Raw genomic sequence first — 19,195 nt, forward strand, 5'->3', positions numbered from 1 at the left:
AAGCCAGCACACCAAAGAACCAACAAGAATGAGAGGAGAAGATGAACCAGCAATGCTTGATTTGATATTTACCCTAAATGAGTGGGATATAAGGGAAGTTAAGATGGAAGCGCCCTTGGGAATGAGTGACCACAGTGTATTGAACTTTGAGTACCTGGTAGAGCTAGGACTTATCTCCCCCCAAAAAGAACTAGGAATCAAAAGGCTGGCATACCGAAAGGGGAATTATGAACAGATGAGAAGTTTCCTAAGTGAAATACCTTGGGACACAGACCTCAGAGACAAGTCTGTACAGGGTATGATGGACTATGTTACCCAAAAGTGTCAGGAGGCAGTAAACAGGTTCATCCCGGCCCAAAGGGAAAAATCCGAGAAGCAACAGAAGAATCCATGGTATAATAGGGCATGTATGGAAGCGAAGAAACTGAACAAAAAGGCGTGGAGGAACTTCCGGAATAACAGAACACCAGAAAGCAGAGAGAGATACCAGAGAACCAGGAATGAGTACGTCAGGGTGAGAAGAGAAGCAGAGAAAAATTTTGAAAATGATATAGCAAACAAAGCCAAGACCGAACCAAAGCTACTCCACAGTCACATCAGAAGGAAAACTACAGTGAAAGAACAGGTATTGAAACTTAGAACAGGCGAGGACAGGTATACAGAGAATGACAGAGAGGTGTGTGAGGAACTCAACAAGAGGTTCCAGGAGGTCTTCACAATAGAACAGGGTGAGGTCGCTGTGCTAGGAGAAAGGGAGGTAAACCAGGCGGCCTTGGAGGAGTTCGAAATTACGAGAGAGGAGGTCAAGAGACACCTGCTGGATCTGGATGTTAGAAAGGCTGTTGGTCCAGATGGGATCTCACCATGGGTACTGAAAGAGTGTGCAGAGGCACTTTGCTTGCCACTCTCCATAGTGTATAGTAAGTCACTAGAGACGGGAGACCTACCAGAAATATGGAAGACGGCGAATGTGGTCCCAATATACAAAAAGGGCGACAGACAAGAGGCACTGAACTACAGGCCAGTGTCCTTGACTTGTATACCATGCAAGGTGATGGAGAAGATCGTGAGAAAAAACCTGGTAACACATCTGGAGAGAAGGGATTTCGTGACAAATCGCCAACATGGATTCAGGGAGGGTAAATCTTGCCTTACAGGCTTGATAGAATTCTACGATCAGGTGACACAGATTAAGCAAGAAAGAGAGGGCTGGGCGGACTGCATTTTCTTGGATTGTCGGAAAGCCTTTGACACAGTACCGCATAAGAGGCTGGTACATAAGCTGGAGAGACAGGCAGGTGTAGCTGGTAAGGTGCTCCAGTGGATAAGGGAGTATCTAAGCAATAGGAAGCAGAGAGTTACGGTGAGGGGTGAGACCTCCGATTGGCGTGAAGTCACCAGTGGAGTCCCACAGGGCTCTGTACTCGGTCCTATCTTGTTTCTGATATATGTAAATGATCTTCCGGAGGGTATCGATTCATTTCTCTCAATGTTTGCGGACGATGCTAAAATTATGAGAAGGATTAAAACAGAAGAGGACTGTTTGAGGCTTCAAGAAGACCTAGACAAGCTGAAGGAATGGTCGAACAAATGGTTGTTAGAGTTTAACCCAACCAAATGTAATGTAATGAAGATAGGTGTAGGGAGCAGGAGGCCAGATACAAGGTATCATCTGGGAGAGGAAATTCTTCAGGAGTCAGAGAAGGAAAAAGACTTGGGGGTTGATATCACGCCAGACCTGTCTCCTGCAGCACATATCAAGCGGATAACATCAGCGGCATATGCCAGGCTGGCCAACATACGAACGGCATTCAGAAACTTGTGTAAAGAATCATTCAGAACTTTGTATACCACATATGTCAGGCCAATCCTGGAGTATGCAGCCCCAGCATGGAGTCCATATCTAGTCAAGGATAAGACTAAACTGGAAAAGGTTCAAAGGTTTGCCACCAGACTAGTACTCGAGCTGAGGGGTATGAGCTACGAGGAGAGACTACGGGAATTAAACCTCACTTCGCTGGAAGACAGAAGAGTTAGGGGGGACATGATCACCACATTCAAGATTCTGAAGGGGATTGATAGGGTAGATAAAGACAGTCTATTTAACACAAGGGGAACACGCACAAGGGGACACAGGTGGAAACTGAGCACCCAAATGAGCCACAGAGATATTAGAAAGAACTTTTTTAGTGTCAGAGTGGTTGACAAATGGAATGCATTAGGGGTGATGTGGTGGAGGCTGACTCCATACACAGTTTCAAGTGTAGATATGACAGAGCCCGATAGGCTCAGGAATCTGTACACCTGTTGATTGACGGTTGAGAGGCGGGACCAAAGAGCCAGAGCTCAACCCCCGCAAACACAACTAGGTGAGTACAACTAGGTGAGTACACACACACACACACACACACACACACACACACACACACACACACACACACACACACACACACACACACACACACACACACACACACAGCCTAATTGAGAGGGCAGCCTCTGCTGCCTGTAGAAATAGATCCCACCTGCTCATCATGGGCGACTTCAATCACGGAAGGATTGACTGGGAGAACAAGGAACCGCATGGAGGCGAGGATACGTTGAGAGCCAAACTATTGGAGGTGGTGACAAGAAACTTTTTAACCCAGCATGTCGGAGAACCCACAAGGATGAGAGGCAATGACGAACCAGCGAGACTCGACCTAGTCATCACTCTGAACGACTCCGACATAAGAAAAATCGGTTTTGAGGACCCAGTAGGAATGAGCGACCTTAGTGTACTGGTGTTCGAGTACTTGATTGAAGAAGGGTTATTGAACTCGAGGAGGGATACCGAAACCAAAAGGTTAGCATACCGAAAGGGAAACTATAAGGGGATAAGAAAATTCCTAACAGATATAGCATGGGAAACGGAGCTCGGGGGAAAGACGGCCCAAGATATGATGGATTACATCACACAGAAGTGCAAGGACGCAGCAAACAAGTTTGTCCCAGTCCAAAAGGAAAACAGAGAAATGAAAATGAGAAACCCATGATAACTGATATATATATAATAAATATAACTGATATAAACACGAGCGCACTAAATTTTGAAAAAAGAAATTGAAAACATGCCCATGCACTCGGCCCCAGGTCCAGACTCATGGAATTCAATATTTATAAAGAAATGCAAAGTGCCGGTAGCACAGGCACTCAGTATAGTGTGGAGGAAGAGCTTGGACACGGGGGAGATACCAGATGCACTTAAAGTAGCAGACATAGCCCCTCTACACAAAGGAGGGAGCAAAGCATTGGCAAATAATTATAGACCAGTTGCACTAACATCGCACATCATAAAAGTATTTGAGAGAGTGATTAGGAGTCAGGTCACCAATTTCATGGAGACCAATGACCTTCACAACACAGGCCAACATGGATTTCGAACGGGAAAATCGTGCCTCTCACAGCTACTTGAGCACTACGACAAAGTCACTGAGGCATTAGAAGAGAAACAGAATGCTGATGTGATATACACGGACTTCGCAAAGGCTTTCGATAAATGTGACCATGGCGTGATAGCACACAAAATGAAGTCAATGGGAATAACCGGTAAAGTAGGACGCTGGATACTCAGCTTTCTGTCAAACAGGACTCAGCGAATAACGGTCAACCATATAAAATCTAGTCCAAGTGCAGTCAAAAGCTCTGTACCTCAGGGTACAGTCCTTGCACCGCTGCTTTTCCTTATTCTCATATCAGATATAAACAAAAATACAAGTCACAGCTTCGTATCATCCTTTGCAGATGACACAAAAATCAGTATGAAAATTACCTCGGCTGAGGACATTGAAAAACTTCAAGCTGATATTAATAAAGTTTTCGACTGGGCATCAGAAAATAACATGATGTTTAACAGTGATAAATTCCAGGTACCCAGGTACGGTAAAAATGAGGACCTTAAACATAATACAGAGTACAAAACACAATCAAATGTACCCATAGTAGGAAAACAGCATGTAAAGGATTTGGGAATAATAATGTCTGACGACCTAACGTTTAAGGAGCATAACCAAGCAAATATTGCGACAGCCAGAAAAATGATAGGATGGATTACGAGAACTTTCAAATCCAGGGATCCCATCACAATGGTTGTACTCTTCAAGTCACTTGTGTTGTCCCGTCTTGAGTACTGTTCAGTACTCACTTCCCCCTTCAGAGCAGGAGAGATTGCTGAAATAGAGGGAATACAGAGAACATATACGGCACGCATAGATGCAATAAAGCACCTAAATTATTGGGATCGTCTCAAAGCCCTCCAAATGTACTCACTAGAAAGAAGACGAGAGAGATATCAAATAATATACACCTGGAAGATACTGGAGGGCCAAGTACCAAATCTACACAGTAAAATAACAACGTACTGGAGTAAACGATATGGAAGAAAATGTAGAATAGAACCAGTGAAGAGCAGAGGTGCCATAGGCACAATCAGAGAACACTGTATAAACATCAGAGGTCCGCGGTTGTTCAACGTCCTCCCAGCAAGCATAAGAAATATTGCCGGAACAACCGTGGACATTTTCAAGAGGAAACTAGATTTATTCCTCCAAGGAGTGCCGGACCAACCGGGCTGTGGTGGGTATGTGGGCCTGCGGGCCGCTCCAAGCAACAGCCTGGTGGACCAAACTCTCACAAGTCAAGCCTGGCCTCGGGCCGGGCTTGGGGAGTAGAAGAACTCCCAGAACACCATCAACCAGGTATCAACCAGGTAACCATGGTTTAATCAGAGATGTAGGCTAGCTAAGCAGCAAAGTAAAAGGGCATGGAGAAACTATAGGAATAACAGGACACTGGAGAGCAGAGAAAGATACCAGAATGCCAGGAATGAATATGAAAGAAAGACAAAACGAAAATGTCATCGCAAGCAAGGCAAAGACTCAGCCTAAATTGTTGCATAGCCACATCAGGAGAAAAACAACAGTAAAGGAACAGGTTTGAAATTAAGGATAGGGGTGGAAGGATTCACTACAAATGACAAGGAAGTGTGTGAGGAATTGAATAAGAAATTCCAGGAGGTCTTCACCTTAGAGCAAGGAGAAATTCCAGAGGTAAGGGAGGGAATAGCTAACCAGGAACCACTGGAAGAGTTTGAGATTACCAGCGGGGAAGTAAGGAAGTGTTTACTAGAGTTGGATGTGACAAAGGCTATAGGCCCAGATGGAATCTCCCCTTGGGTTCTAAAGGAAGGAGCAAGAGAACTGTGCCTACCACTCTCCATAGTGTATAACAAATCACTGGCAACAGGGGAACTGCCAGATATTTGGAAAGCAGCTAACGTAGTCCAGATATACAAGAAAGGGGATAGACAGGAGGCACTGAACTACAGGCCAGTGTCCCTAACCTGCATACCATGCAAGCTGATGGAGAAGATTGTGCGAAAAAAAACTAGTGGAACATCTGGAGCGAAGGAACTTTGTAACACAGCATCAACATGGGTTCAGGGATGGCAGGTCCTGCCTCACAGGGGTTACTTAAATTCTATGACCAGGCAACAAAAATAGGGCAAGAAAGAGAAGGGTGGGCAGACTGTATATTTCTGGATTGTCAGAAAGCCTTTGATACAGTGCCACACAAGAAGCTAGTGCGAAAGTTGGAGATGCAGGCTGGAGTGAAAGGGAAGGTACTCCGTTGGATAGAGGAGTACCTAAGCAACAGGAGATCACGAGTCTTCTTAATGTGAGGGGTGAGGTCTCAGATTGGCGAGACGTTACAAATGGAGTCCCGCAGGGGTCAGTCCTTGGATCTATACTGTTTCTGGTATATGTAAATGATCTCCCAGAGGGTATAGATTTGTTCCTCTCAATGTTTGCCGACGATGCAAAAATTATGAGGAGGATTGAAACAGAGGATGATAGTAGGAGGCTACAAGATGACCTAGATAGACTGAGTGAATGGTCCAACAAATGGCTGTTGAAGTTCAACCCGAGTAAATGCAAAGTAATGAAACTAGGCAGTGGAAACAGGAGGCCAGACACAGGATACAGAATAGGAGATGAAGTACTTAATGAAACAGACAGAGAGAAAGATCTAGGAATTGATATCACACCAAACCTGTCTCCTGAAGCCCACATAAAGAGAATAACGTCTGCGGCATATGCGAGGCTGGCTAAGTTGACCAGACCACACACTAGAAGTTGAAGGGACGACAACGTTTCGGTCCGTCCTGGACCGAAACGTACTTCAGCCACGTTATTGTGACTCATCGCCTGCATGAGGCTGGCTAACATCAGAACGGCGTTCAGGAACCTGTGTAAGGAATCATTCAGAATCTTGTACACCACATATGTAAGACCAATCCTGGAGTATGTGGCCCCAGCATGGAGCCCGTTCCTTGTCAAGCACAAGACGAAGCTGGAAAAATTCCAAAGGTATGCAACTAGACTAGTCCCAGAACTAAGAGGTATGAGTTATGAGGAAAGGCTGCGGGAAATGCACCTTACGACACGGAAAGACAGAAGAGTAAGGGGCGACATGATCACAACCTACAAAATCCTCAGGGGAATGGACCAGGTAAACAAGGATGAACTATTCAACACTGGAGGGACGCGAACAAGGGGACACAGGTGGAAGCTGAGTACCCAAATGAGCCACAGAGACATTAGAAAGAACTTTTTCAGTGTCAGAGTAGTTAGTAAATGGAATGCACTAGAAAGTGATGTGGTGGAGGCTGACTCCATACACAGTTTCAAATGTAGATATGATAGAGCCCAGTAGTCTCAGGAATCTGTACACCTGTTGATTGACGGTTGAGAGGCGGGACCAAAGAGCCAAAGCTCAACCCCCGCAAGCACAACTAGGTGAGTACAATTAGGAGAGTACACACACACACACACACACACACACACACACACACACACACACACACACACACACACACAGGCTTTGGAGGATATCAGAAGGGAGATGCAGGAAATGAATAATACAATAAGCAACCTGCTAAACCAGCTGACAGCAGCCAAAGAGGAGATTAAAACACTTAAAGAGAACAATACCGAGACGGAGGCTCAGATAATCATCCAAAGAGAAGATGAAAATGGTACTTTGGAAGGGACTGCCATAGTACAAGCAACATTTTCGGAAATGCTAAAAAAGAACAAAGAAGTAATGTCCACAGTGAGGGAGGTAGCCATGAAAGCAGCCATCTCACAGGAGGCAGCAAAGGCCACTAGTCAGCTGCTGGAAAGAAAAAGATCAATGGTAGCTGTGAGTATTAAAGAGCAGGAAGGCTCTAATAGGACAGAATGGAATGATAAGGACAGAGCAGCAGCGAATGAAATACTAAGGAGGCTCGAGATGGAAGGGACTGAACATAGAATTGACAAGGTTTTCAGGATGGGCTGGTACAACAAGGACAGAGACCGTGTGTTAAAGATAGTGTTTGCAAACAAGGCCACAAAGGAGAAGATTCTAACGAGGAAGAGCCACCTGCAATATGTGGGAGAATTCAAAAAAAGTATTTCTGCAGAGGGACATGACGAGGGAGGAGAGAGCCATGGCTGCAGAAGCAAAAAAGAAGCGCTGGGAGAAAGGAGAAAATGAGGAAAACACAGCTCCCAACACAACATCCCCAGGGGTGAGGGGGAACCCACAACCAGCAACCCAGTAACACCAGAGGGGAGGGCAACTCCACCACCCTCCTCTGCATAGAAACCTCCCCTACCCCGAACCCTCCCTGCCCCCACTCAAATGTTCAGCCACCTCTCCCTTCCCCTTCACCCTACTCCCACCCTGCTTCCCCTCCCCTACTCCCACCATAACCCACTTCCCCCTTCCCACCCCCCCCTGTTCTCCCTCCCCCTTCATCCCATACTCTCCCTGTCCCCCCATCACTTGAACCCCCCCACCCCCCACCCCTCCCTCCAGTATCCTCTGAGACCCCGTTACCCGCCCCACATCTCACGCCCATAGAACAGCTTCCCCCATCAGCAGAACGCTCACCAAGAAGGGAACATGAGAAGGGACAGAAGAAAGTGAGTCTCAAGGCAATGTACACTAACATACATGGGATTTCAAATAAAACAGATGAACTTGGAGAATGGGTACTTGAAGAAAACCCCAGACATAATAGCACTCACAGAAACAAAGCTAACGAAAACCATAACAAATGCAGTGTTTCCACAGGACAACTATGTTGTGAAGAAAAAGAGAGAAGGAGGAGGAGGTGGTGGTGTAGCTCTGCTGGTAAGAAAAGGTTGGGATTTTGAGGAAATGTTTATTCAGGGCTGTGAAGGTTCCAGTGATTATATAACAGGTACAATAGCAACTGGAGGACAAAATATTGTAGTCGCAGTCATATATAACCCGCCACCAAATAGCAGAAGACCCAGACAGGAATATGATAGAAACAACACGGCCACTATTAACATAATAGAGAGAACAGCGTCTCTCACTAGTTGGAATGGATCTGGACTACTAATCATGAGGGATTTCAACCACGGGAAGATTGATTGGGAGAACGGAGACCCGCATGGAGGACCAGATACATGGAGAGCTAAGCTGCTGGACGCGGCAACAAGAAACTTTCTTAGCCAGCATATCAAGGGACAGACAACAATGAGAGGGGAGGATGAACCAGCTATGCTTGATCTGATATTTACCCTTAATGAGTGGGATATAAGGGAGGTTAAGATGGAAGCACCCTTAGGGATGAGTGATCACAGTGTATTGATCTTTGAGTACTTGGTAGAGCTAGGACTTATCTCCCCCCAAAAAGAACTAGAAAACAAAAGACTGGCATACCTAAAGAGGAATTATGAGGAGATGAGAAGTTTCCTAAGGAATATACCATGGGACACAGATCTCAGAGCTAAGTCAGTACAAGACATGATGGACTATGTTACCCAAAAGTGTTAGGACGCAGTAAACAGGTTTATCCCGAACCAAAGGGAAAAATCCGTGAAGCAAAAGAAGAATCCATGGTTTAAAAGGGCATGTATGGAAGCAAAGGTACTGAACAAAAGCGTATGGAGGAACTTCCGAAATAACAAAACACCAGAAAGCAGAGAGAGATACCAGAGAACCAGGAATGAGTATGTTAGTGTGAGAAGGGAAGCAGAGAAAAATTATGAAGATGATATAGCAAGCAAAGCCAAGACCGATCCAAAGCTACTCCACAGTCACATCAGGAGGAAGACAACAGTGCAAGAACAAGTAATGAAACTTAGAACAGGCGAGGACAGGTATAAAGAGAATGACAAAGAGGTGTGTGAGGAACTCAACAAGAGGTTCCAGGAGGTCTTCACAATAGAACATGGTGAGGTCACTGTGCTAGGAGAGGGGGCAGTAAACCAGGCGGCCTTGGTAGGGTTCGAAGTTACGAGAGATGAGGTCAAGAGACACCTGTTGGATCTGGATGTGAGAAAGGCTGTTGGTCCAGACGGGATATCACCATGGGAATTGAAAGAGGGTGCAGAGGCACTCTGCTTGCCACTCTCCATAGTGTATAGTAAGTCACTGGAGATGGGAGACCTACCAGAAATATGGAAGGCGGCTAATGTGGTCCCAATATATAAAAAGGGTGACAGACAAGAGGCACTGAACTACAGGCCAGTGTCCTTAACTTGTATACCATGCAAGGTGATGGAGAAGATCGTGAGAAAAATCTAGTAACAAATCTGGAGAGAAGGGACTTCGTGACAAATCGCCAACATGGGTTCAGAGAGGGTAAATCTTGCCTTACTGGCTTAATAGAATTCTACGATCAGGTCACGAAGATTAAGCAAGAAAGAGAAGGCTGGGCAGACTGCATTTTTTTGGACTGTCGGAAAGCCTTTGATACAGTCCCCCATAAGAGGCTGGTACATAAGCTGGAGAGACAGGCAGGAGTAACTGGTAAAGTGCTCCAGTGGATAAGGGAGTACCTAAGCAATAAGATGCAGAGAGTTACAGTGAGGGGTGAGACCTCAGATTGGCGTGAAGTCACCAGTGGAGTCCCACAGGGCTCTGTACTCGGTCCTATCCTGTTTCTGATATACGTGAACGATCTCCCGGAGGGTATAGACTCATTCCTCTCAATGTTTGCTGACGATGCCAAAATTATGAGAAGGATTAAGACAGAGGAGGACTGCTTGAGGCTTCAAGAAGACCTAGACAAACTAAAGGAATGGTCGAACAAATGGTTGTTAGAGTTTAACCCAAACAAATGTAATGTAATGAAGCTAGGTGTAGGGAGCAGGAGGCCAGTTACAAGGTATCATTTGGGAGATGAAATTCTACACGAGTCCGAGAGAGAGAGAAAGACCTGGGTGTTGATATCACGCCAGACCTGTCCTCTGAAGCCCATATCAAGAGGATAACATCAGCAGCATATGCCAGGTTGGCTAACAGAAGAACGGCATTTAGACACTTGTGCAAGGAATCGTTCAGAACTTTGTATACCACCTATGTCAGACCAATCCTGGAGTATGCAGCCCCGGCATGGAGTCCATATCTAGTCAAGCATAAGACCAAATTGGAAAAAGTTCAAAGGTTTGCCACCAGATGCAGTTGCAAAAAATGCAGTCCGCCCATCCTTCTCTTTCTTGCTTAATCTTTGTCACCTGATCGTAGAATTCTATCAAGCCTGTAAGGCAAGATTTACCCTCCCTGAACCCATGTTGATGTGTTGTCACGAAGGAGAGACTACGGGAATTAAACCTCACTTCGTTGGAAGACAGAAGAGTTAGGGGGGACATGATCACCACATTCAAGATTCTCAAGGGAATCGACAGGGTTGATAAAGACAGGCTATTTAACACACGGGGCACACGCACTAGGGGACACAGGTGGAAACTGAGTGCCCAAATGAGCCACAGAGATATTAGAAAGAACTTTTTTAGTGTCAGAGTGGTTGACAAATGGAATGCATTAGGAAGTGATGTGGTGGAGGCTGACTCCATACACAGTTTCAAGTGTAGATATGATAGAGCCCAATAGGCTCAGGAACCTGTACACCTGTTGATTGACGGTTGAGAGGCGGGACCAAGGAGCCAGAGCTCAACCCCCGCAAGCACAACTAGGTGAGTACACACACACACACACACACACACACACACCATCACGCAAAAGTGCAAGGATGCAGCAAACAAGTTTGTCCCAGACCAAAAGGAAAACAGTGAAATGAAGATGAGAAACCCATGGTTTAATCAGAGATGCCCTTTTACTTTGCTAGCTAAGCAGCAAAGTAAAAGGGCATGGAGAAACTATAGGAATAACAGGACACTGGAGAGCAGAGAAAGATACCAGAATGCCAGGAATGAATATGTCAGGATGAGAAGAGAGGCAGAAAGACAATACGAAAACGACATCGCAAGCAAGGTAAAGACTCAGCCTAAATTGCTGCATAGCCACATCAGGAGAAAAACAACAGTAAAGGAACAGGTTATGAAATTAAGGATAGGGGCGGAAGGATTCACTACAAACGACAAGGAAGTGTGTGAGGAACTGAATAAGAAATTCCAAGAGGTCTTCACCTTAGAGCAAGGAGAAATCCCAGAGATAAGAGAGGGAATAGCTAACCAGGAACCACTGGAAGAGTTTGAGATTACCAGCGGGGAAGTAAGGAAGTGTTTTCTAGAGTTGGATGTGAAAAAGGCTATAGGCCCAGATGGAATCTCCCCTTGGATACTAAAGGAAGGAGCAGAAGAACTGTGCCTACCACTCTCCATAGTGTATAACAAATCTCTGGCAACAGGGGAACTGCCAGAAATTTGGAAAGCAGCTAACGTAGTCCCGATATACAAGAAAGGGGATAGACAGGAGGCACTGACTTACAGGCCAGTGTCCCTAACCTTCATACCATACAAGCTGATGGAGAAGATTGTGCGAAGAAAGCTAGTGGAGCATCTGGAGCAAAGGAACTTTGTAACACAGCATCAACATGGGTTCAGGGATGGCAGGTCCTGCCTCACAGGGTTACTTGAATTCTACGACCAGGCAACAAAAATAAGGCAAGAAAGAGAAGGGTGGGCAGACTGCATATTTTTGGATTGTCAGAAAGCCTTTGATACAGTACCACACAAGAGGCTAATGAAAAAACAGGGGATGCAGGCTGGAGTGAAAGGGAAGGTACTCCATTGGATAAAGAAGTACCTAAGCAACTGGAGACAACGAGTCTGTGTGAGGGGTAAGGTCTCAGATTGGCGAGACGTTACAAGTGGAGTACCGCAGGGGTCAGTCTTTGAACCTATACCGTTTCTGGTATATGTAAATGATCTCCCAGAGGGTATAGATTCGTTCCTCTCAATGTTTGCTGATGATGCAAAAATTATGAGGAGGATTGAAACAGAGGATGATAGTAGGAGGCTACAAGATGACCTAGACAGACTCAGTGAATGATGCAACAAATGGCTGTTGAAGTTCAACCCGAGTAAATGTAAAGTAATGAAACTAGACAGTGGAAACAGGAGGCCAAACACAGGATACAGAATAGGAGATGAAGTACTTAATGAAACAGAGAAAGAGAAAGATCTAGTTGATATCACACCAAACCTGTCTCCTGAAGCCCACTTAAAAAGAATAACGTCTGCGGCATATGTGAGGCTGACTAACATCAGAACAGCGTTTAGGAACCTGTGTAAGGAATCATTCAGAATCTTGTACACCACATATGTAAGACCAATCCTGGAGTATGCGGCCCCAGCATGGAGCCCGTACCTTGTCAAGCACAAGACGAAGCTGGAAAAAGTCTAAAGGTATGCTACTAGACTAGTCCCAGAACTAAGAGGTATGAGTTATGAGGAAAAGCTGCGGGAAATGCACCTTACGACACTGGAAGACAGAAGAGTAAGGGGGGACATGATCACAACCTACAAAATCCTCAGTGGAATCGACCGGGTAAACAAGGATAAACTATTCAACACTGGCGGGATGCGAACAAGGGGACACAGGTGGAAACTGAGTACCCACATGAGCCACAGGGACGTAAGAAGGAACTTTTTCAGTGTCAGAGTAGTTAACGGATGTAATGTATTAGGCAGTGATGTGGTGGAGACTGACTCCATACACAGTTTCAAATGTAGATATGATAGAGCCCAGTAGGCTCAGGAACCTCTACACCAGTTGATTGACAGTTGAGAGGCGGGACCAAAGAGCCAAAGCTTAACCCCCGCAAGCACAAATAGGTGAGTACAAATTGGTGAGTATACACACACGCGCACACACACACACACCAGGGGCCTGGTAGCCTGGTGGATAGCGCACAGGACTCTTAATTCTGTGGCGCGGGTTCGATTCCCGCACCAGGCAGAAACAAATGGGCAAAGTTTCTTTCACCCTGAATGCTTCTGTTACCTAACAGTAAATAGGTACCTGGGAGTTAGTCAGCTGTCACGGGCTGCTTTCTGTTGTGTGTGTGTGTGTGTGGTGTGGAGAGAGAGAGAAGAAAAGTCTAGTTAGTAAACAGTTGAGAGGCGGGCCTAAAGAGCAAAGCTCAACCCCCGCAAACACAACTAGGTGAATACAACTAGGTGAATACACACACAAATATATTATATATATAATATATATATTTTTAAACTTCATTACACACAATGGGTTACAACATTGATTACATGCAAGGTACAAGGCTAGTTGTCACAGGTTGTAGAGTTACTCCAGCTCCTCAGATGTATGGTAGGTACCATGGATGCAGTGTACGTTTCCTCTCTGTATGGCCACACTAAGGCGCTGAAAGAGGAAACTAGGCCTCTAGGGTCTCTAGTTGTTTCAGTTTGCTTAGAACCCAGCTCCTTCAAAAACACTGAGTGTCTCTGAGGCAATTGGGGACAAAATTGTAGTGGTGATCCAAGTCTGTATTTACTAGACTTGGCGGACTCGTAAATACATATACCTGTTTATTGATAGGTTTATCAGTCCTATATATTCTTACTTCGTATACTCCATCTAGTTCGTAGCCCCTAGTCTACTGGATACTCTAGATGATCTTCTTCATCTTCATGATCTTCTTGATCCATCTTCTTGTTTCGTGATGGATTATCTTGAAAGGAGAGCTTAACATTGTCTATCTTCCCCTGAAGAAACTCGTCCAAGACATGAACCTTTCTTAAGAGGTGGACATATGGGAGTTGACAAGAGCCTGGTGTGTACCGGGTCTGCAGAGCCTGGTGTGTACCGGGTCTGCAGAGCCTGGTGTGTACCGGGTCTACAGAGCCTGGTGTGTACCGGGTCTGCAGAGCCTGGTGTGTACCGGATCTACAGAGCCTGGTGTGTACCGGGTCTACAGAGCCTGGTGTGTACCGGGTCTACAGAGCCTGGTGTGTACCGGGTCTACAGAGCCTGGTGTGTACCGGGTCTACAGAGCCTGGTGTGTACCGGGTCTACAGAGCCTGGTGTGTACCGAGTCTACAGAGACTGGTGTGTACCGGGTCGACAGAGCCTGGTGTGTACCGGGTCTACAGAGCCTGGTGTGTACCGGGTCAACAGAGCCTGGTGTGTACCGGGTCGACAGAGCCTGGTGTGTACCGGGTCGACAGAGCCTGGTGTGTACCGGGTCGACAGAGACTGGTGTGTACCGGGTCAACAGAGCCTCGTGTGTACCGGGTCGACAGAGCCTGGTGTGTACCGGGTCTACAGAGCCTGGTGTGTACCGGGTCTACAGAGCCTGGTGTGTACCGGGTCTACAGAGCCTGGTGTGTACCGGGTCTACAGAGCCTGGTGTGTACCGGGTCAACAGAGCCTGGTGTGTACCGGGTCGACAGAGCCTGGTGTGTACCGGGTCAACAGAGCCTGGTGTGTACCGGGTTTACAGAGCCTGGTGTGTACCGGGTCTACAGAGCCTGGTGTGTACCGGGTTTACAGAGCCTGGTGTGTACCGGGTCTACAGAGCCTGGTGTGTACCGGGTTTACAGAGCCTGGTGTGTACTGGGTCTACAGAGCCTGGTGTGTACCGGGTTTACAGAGCCTGGTGTGTACCGGGTCTACAGAACCTGGTGTGTACCGGCTCATCATCTTCCTCCATAAAATCTTATGAGCTACAGTCGTGTCTTTAGGAAAAGCCAAACATGTTTAGACACTCTTTGGTATCAGTGGAAATGGTTCATCCTGTTGGTCATCAAGCTTTTTCTTCCGTAGCATTTTTGTTGTGGCTTCTAGTAAACTGGTGTTAAATCCATCACTTTGTGTAAGCAGAACAACGTCGTCGTTGTTGCTGGACACCTCGGAGAGTCCGGAAACTTTCTCGGTCAGACTTGGTGCTTCAGCCGACAGGTAGTTTGATGAAGTAATTTCACCTGATTCCTAATTAATAGTAGTAGGCATCCATCAGTCTCAGGAGACTATGGAGTTGCGCTCTGGTTGTTGGTGTGGAGTGGCCTCTCCAGGGCACAAAGTCAGGGTAGGTAGATATACGGGGGAGAAGCTGTCACTCATGCAGCAGGTCCCCCTTTCTCCATGCCGCTGAAAGTCTCCAATGGAAAGGCAAACGCCAATACGATTGGTTCCAGCGCCGTTGCATGAACTGTAAAGAACGAGGTTGAAGACTAGTTAATACCGTTTGATGATTACAGCCCCGCTCCCGTGCCAGGTAAGTCCACTACGGGCTCACCATAGCCCGTGCTACTTAGAACATTTTGACCGAGTAACTGAATCTAAAACAAAAACGAAACCATTTGATGGAGATTATCATGTCAAGTGGCAGAACAGGATGCAGGCCTGTAACACACACTGGCGCCAACAGTCAGGTGGACCTGCACAACCAGGAGGGCTTCGTCTTGGGTTACCTCGGAGTCTGAGGATGGCAGGAGAACATTGTTCTTGCAGCATAGTATAATAAAGCCCGGGCAGCCACACTAAGTGACCACTTCCTCATTTATATACTATAAAGTTCCTTTTACATCGCAGTTATATTATTTTATTCAAGTCTTATTCTAAGTTAAATTTTATACTTTTATTTAGATAAAGTCTAGTTTAACCAGTATATATAAGTAAAGTCTTTTCATATATGTCATATAAGTGATTTGGTGTAATATTAATTCTTGTCTTTGAAAATATTAGAGTTTAATTTAATTCTTACAATTTTATTTAAGTTTCTGGCTTGTATAAAATTTACAAGCGGAAACTAAGGAGTCAGACATGTTTTCGTATGTTTTGTGAATATTATTTAGGGGTTCCAGTTCCAGGGGAACTGTTCTTAATACTAATTACACTTGAGGTTCCAGTTCCAGGGGAACTGTTCTTAATACTAATTACACTTGAGGTTCCAGTTCCAGGGGAACTGGAACCTCAAGTCTTGAGCCATGTCTCTGAATGCTTTTGTGATGTTATTTAGTCAGCTTGGAAGAGACCTAACTTTCCCCATAAGAATAACACGTGAAGGTTAATGAATACGTATCTTGGCCTCAACTGGTCATACAACTACAGGTTGTACGCAGACCGTGTATATATTCACTCAGTAGATGTAAACTATGTTATAGATGCTTGTAACTCAATTTTACCATCTCAGGGAAGTGAAGGTGGCACAATCATTTTGATAGTGAACCCTGATAATGTGATGGACTCAGCGGACGCCATGGTGATGGCCGCCCAGACCAGCGAGGTCTGGCCTGTGTTGTACACGGTCACTACTCTCCCGCCACCACACATCACACTATTTAAGGTCAGACCCCCATCAATATCAGTTGTCTTTGTAACTTATCAGAATATATCTCAAATCCTTACAAGTATATAATTTATATATTTCTATATAATTAATTACAAGCATATAATGAATATCTTTAAATGTGTTCTTAGATAAGACAGGTTTCAAGGCAATACAATTTGAACGTTGCATTACATTTAATAAGATACCAAAATGTTGAGTACGAAAGTTTCCTTAAATATTTAGATACAAATATTTCCTTAAACAGATTTTACCATTAATTTTTTGTTTTGTTTTGTATATACAAGAGTTTTTATCATTCTGGTAAAGCCACGAGCACGCATAGCGTTTTGGGCAGTGCTTAATACTAATTACACACACCTTTAATAAGGCCTTTATTCCAGTAACTTTATTTCAATCATAATATAAACTGTAGCGAAATAAAACAATCAAATTCTACGGCTGACTATTTTGTGCATCAACACAACGCTACACTAAAGTGTGCAAGTTGTCTTGGCAGTTAAGGGCCAATTAACCTCTTCCAGGATGTGGCAGACAGGACTGGTGGGCGGGTACTGGTAGTTCCAGACGACCCTATCACTCAGAGTGGCGAGGTCCAGCAGTCAGTGACGGTACAACACAGGCTCGTCCAGCACCTGCGTACCGTCCAGGACCACGCTCTACGATACACCTCCTACACTCCGACACTGCAGGCAAGTTCTTATGTCAGCCACTATGTCAGACTCTTGTATCTCTGTCGATATACACAGCTCCCTGGATCTTCTCATGGAGCATCTCCACCCGCGTCTCACCACTTCCAGAGCCCAGAAGTATGATAATACCAGAAGTATGATAGGAGTGGAGTAGCCATAATATATAATAATAATACCAGAGCCTTATAATAGAGCTACCAGAGCATCATTATAGAGCTTCCAGAGCGTCATTATAGAGCTTCCAGAGCCTCAATATAGAGCTTCCAGAGCCTCATTATAGAGCTTCCAGAGACACATTATAGAGCTTCCAAAGACACATTATAGAGCTTCCAGAGACACATTATAGAGCTTCCAGAGACACATTATAGAGCTTCCAGAGACACATTATAGAGCTTCCAGAGCCTCATTATATAGCTTCCAGAGCCCCCTTATAGAACTTTCAGATCCTCATTATATAGCTTCCAGAGCTTCCTTATAGAGCTTTCAGATCCTCATTATAGAGCTTCCAGAGTCTCATTATAGAGCTTCCAGAGCCTCAATATAGAGCTTCCAGAGCGTCATTATAGAGCTTCCAGAGCCTCAATATAGAGCTTCCAGAGCCTCATTATATAGCTTCCAGAGCCTCCTTATAGAACTTTCAGATCCTCATTATATAGCTTCCAGAGCTTCCTTATAGAGCTTTCAGATCCTCATTATAGAGCTTCCAGAGTCTCATTATAGAGCTTCCAGAGCCTCATTATAGAGCTTTGAGAGCCTCATTATAGAGATTCCAGAGACTCATTATAGAGATTTCAGTGACTCATTATAGAGATTCGAGAGCCTTATTATAGACATTCCTGAGCCTCAATTATAGAACTTGCAGAGCCTTATTATAGAGCTTCCACAGCCTAATTATAGAGCTTCCAGATCTTCAATTTAGAGTTTACACAGCCTCGTAGGGGCCTCGTAGCCTGGTGGATAGCGCACAGGACTCGTAATTCTGTGGCGCGGGTTCGATTCCCGCACGAGGCAGAAACAAATGGGCAAAGTTTCTTTCACCCTGAATGCCCCTGTTACCTAGCAGTAAATAGGTACCTGGGTGTTAGTCAGCTGTCACGGGCTGCTTCCTGGGGGTGGAGGCCTGGTCGAGGACCGGGCCGCGGGGACACTAAAGCCCCGAAATCATCTCAAGATAACCTCAAGCCTCGTCACAGATCTCGGTGTCTCATCGCGGAGCTGTGTGTGTGTATCTTTAGAGGAATGCAACTCTTAGTTATTCCTGTTCAATACTCGCCACGGGCCATGTTTGGCCCCAGCGGGCCACAGTGGGCCCACTCCTACCCCTTAGAAGTATGATAGGAGTGGAGTAGCCATAATAAGTATGACTAAAAAAGTAGAATGCTAATTGTATTTTAATGAAGCAACAAAAAAAAAAAAAAATATTTGAAATACAATAATACCAGGTGGCTGAGATGGGATTTGCAGCTTTGGTCCTTATGTAAATAAGGACCCCTGAGATGGGATTGCATTTATATATATATATATATATATATATATATATATATATATATATATATATATATATATATATATATATATATATATATATATATATGGCAAGCAGTTGGTATGGGACTACACGTGCGTATCAACCCTGGCTAACACCTACATTAACCTCAGTATTGCACAACCAGGTGGCGCTGCCACCCACAAGGAAGCAGCCAAATCCCGTAAGTATAGAGAACTGGATCACCACTACAATTTTGTTCCCATTGCTTCTGAGACACTCGGCGCCTGGGGTAAAAGTGCTACCAGTTTTTTGAAGGAACTGGGTTCTAGGCTCATTGAAGCGACAAGGGACCCAAGAGCGGCAAGCTTTCTTTTCCAGCGCCTCATTGTGGTGATACAGAGG

The 19,195-nt window shown here is 45.2% G+C and overlaps 1 protein-coding gene across 1 annotated transcript in view; it reads left to right on the top strand.

Moving 5' to 3' along the window:
• LOC123772279 (calcium-activated chloride channel regulator 3A-1) overlaps positions 1-19,195 on the top strand; it is a 253,061-nt gene that overhangs the window by 129,543 nt on the left and 104,323 nt on the right. The window contains exons 9-10 of the mRNA XM_069311299.1: positions 16,457-16,609; positions 17,137-17,304. Of these exons, the coding sequence (XP_069167400.1) occupies positions 16,457-16,609; positions 17,137-17,304 (321 nt within the window). The remainder of the gene's footprint in view (positions 1-16,456; positions 16,610-17,136; positions 17,305-19,195) is intronic.

The sequence above is a fragment of the Procambarus clarkii genome, chromosome 69 (assembly GCF_040958095.1).
Source record: "Procambarus clarkii isolate CNS0578487 chromosome 69, FALCON_Pclarkii_2.0, whole genome shotgun sequence".
NCBI lineage: Eukaryota > Metazoa > Arthropoda > Malacostraca > Decapoda > Cambaridae > Procambarus > Procambarus clarkii.